General features: G+C 45.4%; 1 protein-coding gene across 1 annotated transcript in view; it reads left to right on the top strand.

The window, feature by feature from the left end:
- The window catches only part of LOC116938701 (contactin-associated protein-like 2), a 170,774-nt gene that overhangs the window by 53,983 nt on the left and 99,782 nt on the right, over positions 1–17,009 (top strand). The window contains exon 3 of the mRNA XM_076056866.1: positions 496–689. Within this exon, the coding sequence (XP_075912981.1) occupies positions 496–689 (194 nt within the window). The remainder of the gene's footprint in view (positions 1–495; positions 690–17,009) is intronic.

The following is a 17,009-nucleotide window of genomic DNA, read 5'->3' as shown; positions in this document are numbered from 1 at the left end:
TTGGATTTTATCTATACTTGTAAGTAGTTTTAATTTCATTTGTTTATACATGTTTTTCGTATATACAGTGCTTGGAGATAGTTCAACATGAAAGACACTTCATGAAATAAAGATGATTTGAGAACGCAATGTTTTTGTGTGCACGGAATACTAGTGGAGTGGTTACCGCAATCTGCTACGAACCCGGCGACTCGAGTTCGATTTCCGCATCACAGTCAATACCAGTGACAATTCTCGATTCCGAGCCTCCCCTAGATCGACTCGACCTCAAACGAGTACCTGGTGTGATGCGTACACTTCACCACCAAGGAGACAAAGGCAGCCGGGCATAGTGCTGGCCACCCACCCCCTCGTGTGCCGTAAACCGGCTTTCAAAGGTGCTCGCTCACGGCACTTGCCCCTACATACTTTCAAAGGCTATACACGGGGGGGGGGGTGGAATCTTTGTATTTTGACGTTGCCCTCTGGCTGACTGTCCCTGCATGTGCGGTGCAGGTGCGGGCGGCTGGGCTCCCTCACCCGCTGACCCCTCCCCGTGGCTCCAGCTCGACCTGGGCGGCCGGTCGCGGGTCACGGCCGTGGCCACGCAGGGCCGCTACGGCTCGTCCGAGTGGGTGGCGCGTTACCAGCTGCTGCACAGCGACACGGGCAGCAACTGGAAGCGGTACCAGCGCGACGACAACCTCTGGGTGTGTAGCGCATGATATAAGCGCGCGTGTGTTTGTGTGTTGGGTGTTGTTGGGTGTTGTGGTGGAGCGGTCGTGTAGCGGGTTAGCGCTACGCTGCGCCACGAACCTGGCCACCCGGGTTCGATTGCCCGCTCGCGGCCAACGCCGGTGACGATTATCTGAACCGGTCCTGGGCCTCCCCTAGGTCTACTCAGCCTCAAATGAGTACCTGGTACGACGTGTAAACATCGCCACTGGGGAGACAAAGGCGGCCGGGCGTGGTGTTGGCCACCCACCCCCTCGTGTGCCGTGCCGGCCTTTATAGGTGCTCGCTAACAGCACTTGCCCCAAAGGTCTGTTACAGGCTATACGGGGGATCTTTGTCTTTTTGTGTGCGGGTGCCCGCGCGAATATCGGGGGTGAGGGCGCAGTGGGTAGAGCAGCATCTTGGGTTCGATTCCGGGCCGCGGCTCACGTCAGTGGCGGGCGGGTAGCTGAGTTGGTACCGGGCCTCTCCTAGATCCACTCAGTTTGAAATTAGTCTCTGGTATGTAAACATTATCACTGCGTGTACACATGCGGCCAGGTGCGGTACTCTGCCACACCATCTTTCCGTAGGTGCCCCTTAGCAGCATGCTATGGGGCCGTCCATAAATGACGTCACGCGATTTTGGTTGATTTTTGACCCCCCTCCCCCCCTCGTCACACGGCGTCACAAAAAGTCAGACCCCCCCTCAGATATGACGTCACAAAGCTCTGCCCCCCCCCCCCCCAAAACCATATTTCCATTTTGAAAATAAAACATGCTTCAAATCACTTTAAACTATTGTCATTGTAGTGCGTATTTAATGTGGCACTGCACTCTGATGTTGTAGGAGTGTTGTTATAACAATTATTTCATTATTTAAAGTTGGCGCATTTTGATGTGACGTCACATTTGTGAAACCCCTCCCCCCCTCGTCACACATCGTCACAAATGTCTGACCCCCCCCCCCCCCCAGGTGCGTTACGTCATTTATGGACGGCCCCTATGTAGGTCAAACTAAAGCTCTTGTTGAATAACAATTGAAAGGTAGCATAGTAGTTAGCGAATAGTGCTCCTGTTCCAATTATCCAGGTTCACCTCCTGCCCATGTAGACCATTGAAGTTTGATGTTTGAACGTAGCCTGCTCTCCCCTAGGTGGACTCATCCGAGAATGATGACTTGTGGTATGAATGTCAGCACAGGAGAGACGGGTTAACCATTGCTTGAGGCACCCCAAATTACGGTGATCATATAAAATGTACACTTCTAGAAACGCGATTTCATGTGTAAGCAATGACCCACCTTCTGGATCTTTCAGTAAAGTCACGTAGAATGAGAATAAAATAATAAAATAAGACAATAAAAATTCTCACGACGTTTCGGCCACAACACCTGTTTCGCCATAAATATTGCTGCATTTACCTTGCCTTAATAGGCACTCGCAATCATTATTGCTAAAAAGTGTGTGTTTGTCCTCATGTCATTATACAGCACACGCGTATGTGTTGCATTGTTTATGGACATGTACTCCTATACTCGTTCGTGTTACGTGTGTTTGTGCATTTACTTAAAAGCCATATATCAAAACCTCCTTATTATGAACATCACGTGGTAAGTATTTTTCTGCTTAACTACTTGGAACTCATTTCCTATGGTGATGCCTATTTAATCCAAAATTTAATACGTGCTAAATTCAGCCATTTGAGCAAGTATTAAAACCACACATTTCCCCTCTAAATAGCGGAGTAAATGTGACTGGAACATCTATTAAACCCCCTACAAAAGCATCTTATATTGCCACCATTAGCTACAGCTGGTGAGATGTTAAATACCTTGCCTGGTATGCAGGAGGTTGTGGGTTCGATCCCGACCCTGACGCCTGTTGTATATTTGGAGTTTGCGTGTTCTCCCCACGGTCGCTTGTATTTTTCTCCTGGTCCTCCGGTTTTCCACTCTACATTTTGAAACATGCGTTTAGAGTATTTGGCTGCAATACATTTCCACATGATAAGCCACTTCGTTGAGCTATCATTTGTGGTCAGGACGCTTCTGAAGAATAGCTATATAGCTCAGTAGGCCTTACCAAAGTAAAATAAAAAAAATAGTTTAGCTTAGTTTTTTTTTTACTTTATATATATCTAACACCTTTTCCCATGAAATATCTAACATTCGCAACAATCAACTGTACACTTTGGTGACTGTTGCACAAACCCGCTATATAATTCCTTGTGGGGACAAGGTGAACATTTTCCCGCGAGCTTATTCCTACGCTCAGAGCGGCACTTATTACAATCCTCCTTTACGGCTCGCCACACCTGCGCCCGGTGGTTTTATTTTTTGTTCATATTATTTTTTTGGGAATCGTCGCGAGGCCCGCCCAGGGAGTTGCATGCGCCGCGCTCGGCGCTCGGCGGCGTCTCACCGGCGGCGTGGAACGCGGAGGAATCTGGCGTCGTCGTGGCGTCAGACACCCAAGTCGAGCCGCGCGGAATACGGCATGCAATTTCTGTAGAGTCTTAATGAAGTGTAAGTTGTAAAAATGTTGATTGATAACGGGCTGTAATACGTCGACCGTGGAAGTCTGTGACGATGTTTCTTTGTGGTCTATTTTATGTTGACGCCTTAATGGCCACATTAAATGTACTCATTCACTTTGACATCACTACCACATGAGCAGGCACTCAGAAATGTGAGATTACTGCAGAAATTGAGGGATTTTCTTTCCGTCTGGCAGAAGCAATGTGTCTCTCGGTCTACAAAACCTTGTCAGAAAGCATTGGCAACGTTGAGCCCAGCGTTGATGGAATCGCAGTCGTCATAGCCCAGGCTATTGATTGTAATTTGGTAAATTCCATGTGAGCAACAATCTAAGATTTAAAGATTTTTTTCAAAGTTGGGATTGAACGTTGAGTAGCTTCTGCAGTCTTTACCACATGGTAAAACATCGTGTGCGTTTATTTCCTGTAAAGGTGATCAAATAGATTATTGTCGTGGTCATTTTGCAGCAGAAGGGAATGTTGGGATTTTATCTGAGTGGCTATCATTTGAAGCTCTGATTTTGAAAAAGGACACTTCACCACGCTTGTATTTGAATATAAATGATTTTTTTGTTTGACAGGAAGCTGTAATAGGATACAACAGAGATATGTGATGTTTAAACGGCAGCCTAACCACACCGACTCTGTCAAGTCCACCTCGCACCAGTGGCATCTTGCTGACGAAGGTGACTTGCAGCAGAGGAAAATAGATGGAGAGGAGAGAGTGGAAGATAGAGAGGGAGAGAGAAATCGTGGGAGGGAAGTAAGATTGAGGGACAGAGACAGAGATCATGTGAAGGGTTAGAAGGGAATGGGGAGACAGATGCAGACAGAGGCGTGAATATTTATTTCAATTCCCCCCCCTCCGTCCACACGTTTTTGTTGTTGAGCAATGGTGCTCTGGGACACGCAAGAGTGCAAGAGAGCAATGTTGGTTAGAACCCCCCTCGCTCTGGCTAAATGCAGGGAGAAAAAATAATAACATGACAAAACAGAATGAGGGAGTGTGGATGTGCAACATAATATCAAACATTGCGGCGTGAGCCGAGCCTATTGAATAGTGGTTTCAACATTGCAACGAGCCCATGAGATGCGCAGGACTAGTCATAAATCATTCCGTACAATTCTGGTTCGAGGCTACGGTCGTGAGCTGTTCTGTTAAATGTCTCCAACACCAGCACACAAACCATATGCGTTGGTGTCTGAAGAAGTAAGATTTTATTTTAAAAGTGAGATTATCTGCATTAAAAACAAACACTTTATAGGCAACTTGTGTGCGCACGTGTGTTCTCCGTGGGTTCTAAACGCACACGCGTGTGCATTCTTGCACACTCGGGTGTGTTATTAGCGCGTTTCAAATAATAAAAGCCAGCAGCGTGGGCAGTTGGAGTGCAGCTGTGACCAGGGGCGCGCGGACCGAAGATTTGCAGCAAGAGCAGGTGGCAGGTGGCACGGTCAACTCCTGAGCCAGGGCCGTAAGTGGTGTCCGGAGAAATCCATGCGCTTGTACCGCCGGTGTCGCGGCAGGGGAAGGGACGGTGCAAGGCTTTTGTGTAAGTGACATGGGGATAGAACCCAGATGAATGTTATGGCCAAGGGAAGGAACACGTCCGAGAGGAGTTATGAAATTGGCTCATCATGCTGATTCTAGGTGGCTTGAAGAGGCCTTCTTCCAGCAGCGGATTGATCATGGTTGATGATGATGATCAAGTCAGTGGCACTTGGAGCGCTTTCAAGGGTGCACAGGACACCCAAGGAGTTTTATATAGCCAGATCAGCGGCTTCCCCCCCCCCGCCACTTCCCCAGCAAATGGAAGCATTTCCACTTGAGCCTCTACCATCAGCTCCACTTAGGGGTCTAGTGCTTGGGGCCCCCAACCCACCTTTAAATAGGCCGTGGGTACAAGATATAACTCATAAAAACATTTTTGTAGATGTTTACGGAGAATAGAGGAGATGTAGTGATTGAGTATGTATTATCCGGTGCCATGTCTTCGTCTAAAGTGAATGTCTATTCATAATAAATAAGACATGGCGGCTGCTTCGTGGAGAAACCGCCCCTGCTATAGGAAGGTTTAATTTTTCCTTGCTGGCTCAGGGCTGCCAATGGAGATGAACGCCGAACTGCGTAGGTTTTCACGGCTCTGTTACAGAGCTCTCCGATGTGTTTGTCGGGATCGTGCTGCTCGCTGTTCAGTGTGACGTCCGATGTGGAGCGAAACGTCGGGCATCGTGCGGCAGTGCATCCTGAAAGTTAATTGGAGAGATGAATGAATGCGTCATACCTCTCGCTTGGTTTAGTAAGTGTATTGTAGAATGACCGTCCATTGCTTCACTGTTCAAACCAGCGTCACCATTTTTATTATATATCCTCCCTCTTGCAAATAAGTGGATGTTTTAGTTTGTTTATTCCTGGTAAAGTGGACTCTTGATTACCCGTGAGTGAATCGTGGAGTTGGCCTATTAAGCATGCTGCGATTTTTTTTACTTTGGACGCTGGTTTCAATTTTATCTGCTTCTCGCTCATTGGGGACACTGCTGTGGTGTCACGGTCAACACACTGAACTTGCAATTCAGAAGTCACTGGCTTGATCTCCCGGCGAGACATTTGAAACAATGGTGAAAATGTATTACATTCCACCCCCCACCGCTCTCTACTTTAAACTGCCACACGTGACCTGTATGTACGTGGAACTTCTTTCGCGCCGTACGTGGCCAACCGTGTTCATCGGAGGTGCGTAGCCACATGTGACGTGCCCAGCTCTCTCAAGAACAGTTTCAGTTTTCAGTTTCATTTATTTGGTATAGCCTTGTGAGCCATTCGGCTCTTGAATCGGGTGCAACCGCAATAAACAAAAAACATGAACAAGAAAACATCTTAAAGTGACTATGTGACTGTGTAAACAGATAATCCAGGAAAAAACAGCAAAATATTCCTGAAAATGCACCGTATTCCAACGCTGTATGCAAAAATCCCAGTGGGATGCAAGTCAAGCAACAACAACAACAAGAAACCACAAGACAACTAAGATTAAGGCCATCAGTCTAACTCCGTACTACAACAAACAAACATGGCCAAACCAAACAACGTTTTCGACATCACCAAAATAAAGCCATAAAAGCAATGTAACAGTGATCATAGGAACTGTGACCGAATTTTCACAATAAACTACATAAATAGCATGTAACACCAAACCCTAGAGCCATAGTTAGCTGCATGAGTCACTCCACAACAACAGGAGCATCAGTCGGAGTATCAAATTGTTCAATGCACCTTTAAAACAGATGGTGAGCGTAGAAGAGTAGGCCAAAATGTCTCCCAGAGGAGGCTCTCTGGAGCTCCCACTAGTTGGAGGCCCTTCCCGCAGCAGTAGAGCGGGCAATTGCAGGGCCGCGCTTTTCACCGCGGGGTCAGTGACTCAGTGCCCATGTGGCCGAAAACACATCAGCGGCTCAAATGAAATCGTAATTTAAATTAAAAGCAGACGACATCTTCTACAGTATGTCTTCGCCCCCTTTTTAGGAGGGTAAATAAATTACATTTTGTAGGCAATTTTACATGTTTTTTGTATTATACGTGTTTTAGTTTTATCTGGGCCACTGTTCTCAGGCCACCCTCCAACCCAACGCCCCACCAGCCCCCAATACTTTAGTTGAGAAATTACTATAAATGTAAATTAGAACGCCCAGTGATCATGTTAATGTCTATTGGTGTTGACTATGGTATGAGATAATATTTCCTTAAATGAAAGAGAACTTGGAAGAGAGAGAGAAAGTTGGTTTTCATTAATTGAGTGACGTTTTGACGTTTTGACGAAAGGGCTGCTGGACGGTGTTTTGGGAATGTAACATAATGAGAGGTCCTGCCACGCTCTGAGCGTGGGGGTCGTGAAACCCTGATGACCTTTGGAAGGGAAAGCTGTGAGAAAGGGACAGAAAATGCTCTTCCACCCAACTCTTTAATTAAAACAGAGATACACCCGTTATGATGTTCGAATCTTTGTACAGGCTTATTCACTTTTTCAATTAAAGATTTTTGGGGGAAAAGTATTTCGGAATTAATGTATAGGTTTAAGTTATGTTTTCCTTTGTTTCTTCTGGAGTCTATTTATATTTTCATAAAAGCCATTGTCTTATGCAATAAAGTGAGATAAACTGCACACATATTGCTTTCCGCAGGGTGTTTTCAACGCTGCTAAAATATATATAGCACAAAACACATGAAACGCATCCTTCTCGAGACTAATAACGTTCCCAAACATAATTTGCACCAGTCTGGAATTAAACTGCCACACAGGAAGATTGGCTGATGGGTCGGTCGAAGTCATTTACCCATCCCAGCTCTCTCTGGGCGACATCGTGTGCAATTTTGCCCGCGCGTTTTCTCAACAACCAGTGCTGTTTGCGGTGCTGCAGGCTGAGCGTGCCCTTGATTTTAAAGCCAACCCCCCCCCACCACCCCCGTTCAAATCCATCAACCGACTTCCCTTCGACGAAGTACTGCGTTTCTGTAACAGAGCCCCATACGTTGTGATCGCACTCATTACGCTATTACAGCAATAATTAAACCAGCATGTTTAATTGCAGAATTTTATCATCCTCTTGCAAATGCATCCTAAGTCATGGTTACCAACAAAGGCAATCGCGACCGCTACAGGGCAGCCTTTGTTAAACAAACACGGCGACGGACGTGCCTATCGCTCACAGAATGCTCACGGCATTTTTTGACATCTGCACCATTGAGCATATTGTCATCATTGTCATCAGTGATGATCATTCCACTGCTGGGCAAACGCCTCCCCAAGCCGTCTCCATCTTCCACGATCCTACGATGTAACAATCCACGTCGCACCTGCACACGTGCTCGTGCCATCACTCCATGACATCCCTTAGATGTCACTCCTTCATTGTATTGCCCAGCGGCCGTCATCCATCCATTGTTGCAACATGCTCTGCCCAAGCCCCCCTTTATTCTCTTTTATAGCCGTGTGTTCTCTTAAGCCACTTGTTCTTCTCTCTGTCTCTCAATGTAATAATCCCAAACCTGCATCGCTGTGTGCATGTTTGCACAATTTTCAGCCTTTGTTCCATTATGCATTCAGCACAACTACTGTTTTATCAGGCTGCTTTCAATAAAATGCTTCATGGGCTCATTTCTGCACATGTGTAAACATCCCAGGGGGAGAAGCACTCTGTGATGAGTGTCTATCTCGTCGGTGGCCTACAACTTTGATGTGTTTTATTCTTGCTGCTTAATACTGAAATGAATGGCCTCAGGGCTGGCTTCGTCACCCTCGCCAAAGCAGTCTGGTCAGCTCTGGATCGTGCAGAATTTGAGATAAATTCCCCATCCCCCCAAAAGATTGTGGCAGTGGAGGTCAGCAGAGAAGGAATGCTTCCAACCAGGATGAAAGAGTGTAATTACTGCGGGCACTTTCCAATGAGGAAAATGCAACATCCCACTCTGTTGTGGTCCGCCTGCAGTCTGTGTCCCTCTGCAAAAGGGGGGGGGGGGTGGTATGTGCACAAGGATGGGCCTTGCAGGCAATCGTATGGCCGTGTTTTTGAGCACTCGGGAAGTTTCTGATGGAATTAAACTCACTGGCACATGAAGGACGACGTAACGCTTCCTGCGTGCTCTTCAATAGCACTCTATTTGCTTCGGAGATCCTCATGCGATCCCTACCTGTTCTTTCGTGTGGTTGGCTGCCCTGCCTTGCCCTGCACTTGTCCTTGTGATTCCTCTTAGCTCAGAGGTGATGGAATGCAGTGCGTTGCCATGAGCAGGCCCTTCGGAGCAAAAGCTGCAGGATGAACGGTCTCAGTGCGTACTAGTTTTTCAGCAAGAAAGAACATCGTTTTACATTCATTAGCAGAATTCCCTGCCCTATATCACCCGCTATTGATTACTTAAGCAGAGTGCCAGGTCACTTAGAGCAATGATAATTTAACAAAGGCAGTTCTTGTTCTGTAAAGCACTATATAAGAGAGGCAAACAGTACGGTTTATTAATATTCGTGTTATAACCACGATATATTTTTCTTTCAATAGATTTAAAACACCATTGAGTAAAACTAATTATAATTCGTTAAACAATTTTCAGGATAAAAAGACTCATATTTTTGATGATCTTCCGGTAAGGTATCACTTTGGGTGAGTTTGTTAATAAACTTGAGTTAAGCATGATCATCATTGGCCAGTTTGACTCTTGCAAGGCTTCTAAATAACTCCATTATATTATAATTAATGGGATTGTGGGTGGAAAAAACCGACGATACCTCCTCGTATGACCTCAACACACCATGGCAGGATGCTGATAGCTAATGAGATGTTTTATGCATGTGGTTTTGAGTGCTGATGTTGGATTACATCTGGCTGCGCTGGAAAGGACATGACCCTTGAGAATTCAATTTTATCACCGCCATGATAGGGGTGATTAAAGCGCTGAGCTTATTTTCAACTTCTAAAAATGGATCGCTGCGAATCTACTGCATCCCTTCAAACTACATATTTAGTATATTTCTTTCCCCTGACACTTTCAACACTCGCATCTTGGAAAACACTACTCTAATCAGCTTATGCACAGAACGGTACCTGTTGAAAGCGATATCAAAGAACATCATCAACAAACCACAATATTTCAAAAACACATTTGCAGATGCAAGCGAGAGAACTGTTTTGGCGTCTTTGATGGGTTTTTATGTTTCAATTTGGGGCATGAATCGGTAATGCGGATGAGGCTGCGTGCGGCTCTGTGCCGCGTGAACTGTTGGTTCACCGCCGCCGCCGCTCTGAACTCCGAATGGAGGTGTGCGGCATGCACGTCTCGGAGGCATCGTCTTGTTGCGGCAGCGACGGCGGTGGCGGCGGCGGTGGTGGCGGTGGCGGCAAGTGGCCCGTGACAAGGATTTGCAATCGACGTTATGTGAGAGCACGCGAATGCCCTGTGGAGAGAGCGCAGGGGTCACCGGGAGGGTGAAATGACGTGTTCTCTGGGGCACTTTCTTACCGCGTGTCTTTTGATCATGTTGGCTTCGTTGGTGATAAGTGTCGCCTACGCAGTAATTGGTAAGAACTTTTATTTCACATGTCCCTGTTGTCATAGAGAGAACATCAGGGCCTTGTGCCACGGTTGTGCAGCCATCAGTGTGATGGCGTGTCTGATCACATGCCGATCAATCTTGCTGTAACAGACAGCGAAAACAACGGTGCTCATCATTTTACATTACCGCTCGTGCGAATGGACTGGAAAGCCCGTGTGCCCGCGCATGATCGGCCACTTGTCAACTCCACAAAACCCCCGTGAGGGCCAAATGCCCCATGGAGGGGCAATGGTGATGGCAAGTCAGGGTCTGACCTGCGTCATCAGGGAGTCAAGAAAGGCGCAGCCCATTTGTCTCTGTTGGGTTGCTGAGTTCGATGATAGAAATGCTGCCCTTGGCGTGTGTGGTGGAGCGTTTTGCATATTTCCACAACCTTCCCCTCCTACACACCTCCCTAGCTTTTTTGTAGCTTTCGAATCTCAATCAGAGATTTTCTCGACCACCGCTTAAATTCGAATGGAGTATAGGCTTTGATTTTCCAAATGAAAACAAATGCAGAGAGAAGAGATAATCTGTTCATTGGGGCAAAGCGCAGCACTCTTGATTTCTCACCAAAATTGGCGACGTTGCGATGCTAATCGGGAATCTTGTCAGAGAGAAAGCGCCGTGTGTCTCTCAATAAATGTGATGGGGGCAGGGGGCATTGTAAATTGCCTCTTTGGTTCTTTGTTGTTTCTGTCTGGCTCGTGCACGTGTAACCCTAATGGATTTGTCTCTTTAAATCGGCCGTTCACAATCGGGATCTGCACGGAGAAAGGATGACAGATTTATATGAATTTTGTATTTTAATGCACTTGGGTTTCTGCATTTTTGGCGTGATTGGCACAATTAACAGCTGGGGTTTAAAAAAAAAAGCAAATTATAACCCAGTCACAGCAGACATGATTTTATAGCATAGCTGCGATCTTGCCAATTGAAATGTATGTTGTCTCATTTATAAAGCGTGTACGGTCTTCAAGTAAAGAAACTTGGCAATTGTTTTCTTGGGCGCATTATTAAAGTGCGTAATAAGGTATTATTTGGGACGATGTTGGGGTATGTTTTTGGCAATGCCATAATAATGTCAGCGAAATAATGGATGTCCTCATCATGTTAGAGGCTTTCTGGGAGTTTGACGATAAGGGTGTCCAATTAGAGTGACACCCTAGCTCCGAAACTAAAGTAAAACTTTGAAACTACCATAGTAAAACATGAAAATCAACAGAAGCAATGTTGAAACTAATTCAGAGTTAAGTTAGTGTCACCATACTTAAATGGATATTAAGGAGTACCCAGCTCTGTTAACATCCTAAAGCTAGATATGGAAATTCCACATTGCTATGGCAGAGCTTGGGAAATTGTTGGTGGCAACTCACCGCGTGGCTGCCTTCCAGCTTGTCTGGTTCATCGCTGCTCTGAGTCGTTTCTCACTCGTTGAGAGTGCGCATGACAAGTCAAAATTATTACTTGGTAACTTTCCAGAAAGTGGTGCTCATTTTATAAACCTCAGAGTGAGAGGAAGCATCGGATTCGTCTACCAGGATATGAACTCGAAACCTTTCCATAAGTTGAGCACTTTGCCTTCATGCCATACAAACAATCGCAATGCAAGGAAATGTTCCAAAAATTACATTGATAATATAATTTAACATGTAGGCTTTTGCGACCAATAGCATCCATAATAGAGTTTTTTTGGGTTAGATCGCGTAAATATATAATTGTGTCGTTAAGACCCGCCACCACCCGACACAGCCAACTAGTAAAGGTTGTCACGTAAACAGAACGTGGCCAATTCGTCACTAGTACAGCACACCAGTGGAGTGTAGTGTATAGTGTAGTGTATAGTAGTGTAGTGTATAGTGTAGTGTATGGTGTAGTGTATAGTGTAGTATACTAGTACAGCACAACGGTGTGTTGGAGAGCCAAGCCACAACATTTACAATCTGAGTACGACGTTTCGCCGGTAATTACAACTAGCTTCATCAGGCGACAGCCAGATTTGTGGAGAATCCCACCTGTTTCGTTCCTTATATAGAGGCGTAGATGTGTTGACCAAACTTCTGCGCTCTTGTGCAAAGTGGGGGGGGGGGGGATTACTGAGGCAACGTACATTATGCATGTGACTAATTAGAGAATATCGAAATTTAAAGAAGTATAAATAATTTTAACCGATCAGATAGCTCCAGATTTAATGCTGTATGGAAGCGAATCATCAAATAATACATTGTTTAAATGCATGCCTATAAGGGCCACCATACTTCAGTAGGGATTACTGTTGGTACGGCTATTTTAATTCACACCATGGACAGAAAGGACAAGATCAATGAACTCTTACAATGCGCATGCATAATGTACGTTGACTCAAGAGCGCAGAAGTTTGGTCACCACATCTACGCCTCTATATAAGGAACGAAACAGATGGGATTCTCCACAAACCTGGCTGTCGCCTGATGAAGCTAGTTGTAATTACCGGCGAAACGTCGTACTCAGATTGTAAATGTTGTGGCTTGGCTCTCCAACACACCGGTGTGCTGTAGTAGTGACGAATTGGCACGTTCTGTTTACGTGACAAACCTTACTACAGTGAGGGAAAAAAGTATTTGATCCCCTGCTGATTTTGTACATTTGCCAACTGACAAAGAAATGATCAGTCTATAATTTTAATGGTAGGTTTATTTGAACAGTGAGAGACAGAATAACAACAAAATCCAGAAAAACGCATGTCAAATGTTATAAATTGATTTGCATTTTAATGAGGGAAATAAGTAGTTGACGCCTCTGCAAAACATGACTTAGTACTTGGTGGCAAAACCCTTGTTGGCAATCACAGAGGTCAGACGTTTCTTGCATTTAGCCACCAGGTTTCCCACTCCTCTTTGCAGATCTCCTCCAAGTCATTAAGGTTTCGAGGCTGACGTTTGGCAACACGAACCTTCAGCTCCCTCCACAGATTTTCTATGGGAATAAGGTCTGGAGACTGGCTAGGCCACTCCAGGACCTTAATGTGCTTCTTCTTGAGCCACTCCTTTGTTGCCTTGGCCATGTGTTTTGGGTAATTGTCATGCTGGAATACCCATCCATTTCAATGCCCTGGTTGAGGGAAGGAGGTTCTCACCCAAGATTTGACGGTACATGGCCCCGTCCATCGTCCCTTTGATGCGGTGAAGTTGTCCTGTCCCCTTAGCAGAAAAACACCCCCAAAGCATAATGTTTCCACCTCAATGTTTGACGGTGGGGATGGTGTTCTTGGGGTCATAGGCAGCATTCCTCCTCCTCCAAACACGGCGAGTTGAGTTGATGCCAAAGAGCTCCATTTTAGTCTCATCTGACCACAACACTTTCACCCAGTTTTCCTCTGAATCATTCAGATGTTCATTGACAAACTTCAGACAGGCATGTATATGTGCTTTCTTGAGCAGGGGGACCTTGCGGGTGCTGCAGGATTTCAGTCCTTCACGGCGTAGTGTGTTACCAATTGTTTTCTTGGTGACTATGATCCCAGCTGCCTTGAGATCATTGACAAGATCCTCCCGTGTACTTATGGGCTGATTCCTCACCGTTCTCATGATCATTGCAACTCCACGAGGTGAGATCTTGCATGGAACCCCAGGCCGAGGGAGATTGACAGTTATTTTGTGTTTCTTCCATTTGCGAATAATCGCACCAACTGTTGTCACCTTCTCACCAAGCTGCTTGGCAATGGTCTTGTAGCCAATTCCAGCCTGGTATAGGTCTACAATCTTGTCCCTGACATCCTTGGAGAGCTCTTTGGTCTTGGCCATGGTGGAGAGTTTGGAATCTGATTGGTTGCTTCTGTGGACAGGTGTCTTTTATACAGGTAACAAGCTGAGATTAGGAGCACTCCCTTTAAGAGTGTGCTCCTAATCTCAGCTCGTTACCTGTATAAAAGACACCTGTGAGCCAGAAATCTTTCTGATTGAGAGGGGGTCAATACTTATTTCCCTCATTAAAATGCAAATCAATTTATAACATTTCTGACATGCGTTTTTCTGGATTTTTGTTGTTGTTAATCTGTCTCTCACTGTTCAAATAAACCTACTATTAAAAATATAGACTGATCATTTCTTTGTCAGTGGACAAACGTACAAAATCAGCAGGGGATCAAATACTTTTTTCCCTCACTGTAGTTGGCTGTGTCGGGTGGTGGCGGGTTTTAACGACACATATATTTACGCGATCTAACCCAAAAACACCCCCTATTATACATTGATAATTAATTAATTAATTGGTGCACCTAAGGCGTGTTGCATTCTATACTGAGCTGAAATAACTCTGTAACAAAGCCTTTGTGGATGTCCTTCCTTGAGTGTCAAGAACATGGCTTCTCTCATTGACGACAGTGCTGTGTCAAGGGTTACCTTACACACGTGGGTCTATTTTCAGCATGCGCACACGAACGCACGCACGCACTTGTGCACACACGCGCACGTACGCGCACGGACAGCGGCTGCTTTGTTGTTCTGCCAAGACTAGGGCATGGAGTCACTGTTGTCGAGCACAAGTATTAATTAACCAGTGCCTCACGCAAGCTCACCGTGATGAGAGCGATAGTCAACACAGTTGTCCAGAGCTAAGGTGCTTTTGGGTGCCTGATGGGGCAGAAAAGGGTGGTCTGGAGAGTGAGTTTGGTGAGATGGTAAAAAAGGCATCTCCTCTGAATTTAACAAAAGCAAATAAACTATTTTTTATACTTTTTTCGTGGAGAAAGAGATATGGGAAGGAGGCATTTGACGGTCATGATTATTTAGTGTTATATACAGTGAGGGAAAAAAGTATTTGATCCCCTGCTGATTATTTACGTTTGCCCACTGACAAAGAAATGATCAGTCTTTAATTTTAATAGTAGGTTTATTGAACAGTGAGAGACAGAATAACAACAACAAAATCCAGAAAAACGCATGTCAAAAATGTTATAAATTGATTTGCATTTTAATTAGGGAAATACATATTTGACCCCCTCTCAATCAGAAAGATTTCTGGCTCCCAGGTGTCTTTTATACAGGTAACGAGCTGAGATTAGGAGCACACTCTTAATCTCACCTGTCCACAGAAGCAATCAATCAATCAGATTCCAAACTCTCCACCATGGCCAAGACCAAAGAGCTCTCCAAGGATGTCAGGGACAAGATTGTAGACCTACACAAGGCTGGAATGGGCTACAATACCATTGCCAAGCAGCTTGGTGAGAAGGTGACAACAGTTGGTGCGATTATTCGCAAATGGAAGAAACACAAAAGAAAAGTCAATCTCCCTCGGCCTGGGGCTCCATGCAAGATCTCACCTCGTGGAGTTGCAATGATCATGAGAACGGTGAGGAATCAGCCCAGAACTACACGGCAGGATCTTGTCAATGGTCTCAAGGCAACTGGGATCATAGTCACCAAGAAAACAATTGGTAACACACTACATCGTGAATGACTGAAATCCTCCAGCACCCGCAAGGTCCCCCTGCTCAAGAAAGCACATATACGTGCCCGTCTGAAGTTTGCCAATGAACAGCTGAATGATTCAGAGGACAACTGGGTGAAAGTGTTGTGGTCAGATGAGACCAAAATGGAGCTCTTTGGCATCAACTCAACTCGCCGTGTTTGGAGGAGGAATGCAGCCTATGACCCCAAGAACACCATCCCCACCGTCAAACATGGAGGTGGAAACAATATACTTTAGGGGTGTTTTTCTGCTAAGGGGACAGGACAACTTCACCGCATCAAAGGGACGGTGGACGGGGCCATGTACCGTCAAATCTTGGGTGAGAACCTCCTTCCCTCAGCCAGGGCATTGAAAATGGGTCGTGGATGGGTATTCCAGCATAACAATGACCCAAAACACACGGCCAAGGCAACAAAGGGGTGGCTCAAGAAGAAGCACATTAAGGTCCTGGAGTGGCCTAGCCAGTCTCCAGACCTTAATCCCATAGAAAATCTGTGGAGGGAGCTGAAGGTTCGAGGTGCCAAACGTCAGCCTCGACACCTTAATGACTTGGAGAAGCTCTGCAAAGAGGAGTGGGACAAAATCCCTCCTGAGATGTGTGCAAACCTGGTGGCCAACTACAATAAACGTCTGACCTCTGTGATTGCCAACAAGGGTTTTGCTACCAAGTACTAAATCATGTTTTGCAGAGGGGTCAAATACTTATTTCCCTCATTAAAATGCAAATCAATTCATAACATTTTTGACATGCGTTTTTCTGGATTTTGTTGTTGTTATTCTGTCTCTCACTGATCAAATAACCTACCATTAAAATTATAGAATGATCATTTCTTCGTCAGTGGGCAAACGTACAAAATCAGCAGGGGATCAAATACTTTTTTCCCTCACTGTATTATTTCTTCTAAATAGGACCCATATCTAACGGAGAGGGTCCTTGCCTGTAAACATCTGGCACTTCACGAGCATTCGTTTAACCGAGCCTCTCTGCACTGATGGGACACTATACTTCAAAACCAGACCACAGTGAGAATACGTTTTCCCCCTTTTATCTGGCAACAAAACATGTGTTAAGATGTTAAAACACCAAACTAAAACCTTTTTACAAGGAATCATGTCTGCATTAACCACAATACTTGTGGTCAAAATGCAAACAAAAAACATACTCTGATAATATATGCATTGTCCTTGAAACTGATTGGTCCACACCAGAGACAGCTTTCTTTTGAGCCTCGTGTCAAGTGGTGT

This window comes from Petromyzon marinus, chromosome 4 (genome assembly GCF_048934315.1).
Source record: "Petromyzon marinus isolate PM22_M1 ecotype Great Lakes invasive population chromosome 4, UKy_Petmar_22M1.pri1.0, whole genome shotgun sequence".
Classification (NCBI taxonomy): Eukaryota; Metazoa; Chordata; class Hyperoartia; order Petromyzontiformes; family Petromyzontidae; genus Petromyzon; species Petromyzon marinus.
The sequence above is the reverse complement of the archived record's forward strand: the minus strand, read 5'-3'. Positions and strand labels throughout refer to the sequence as shown.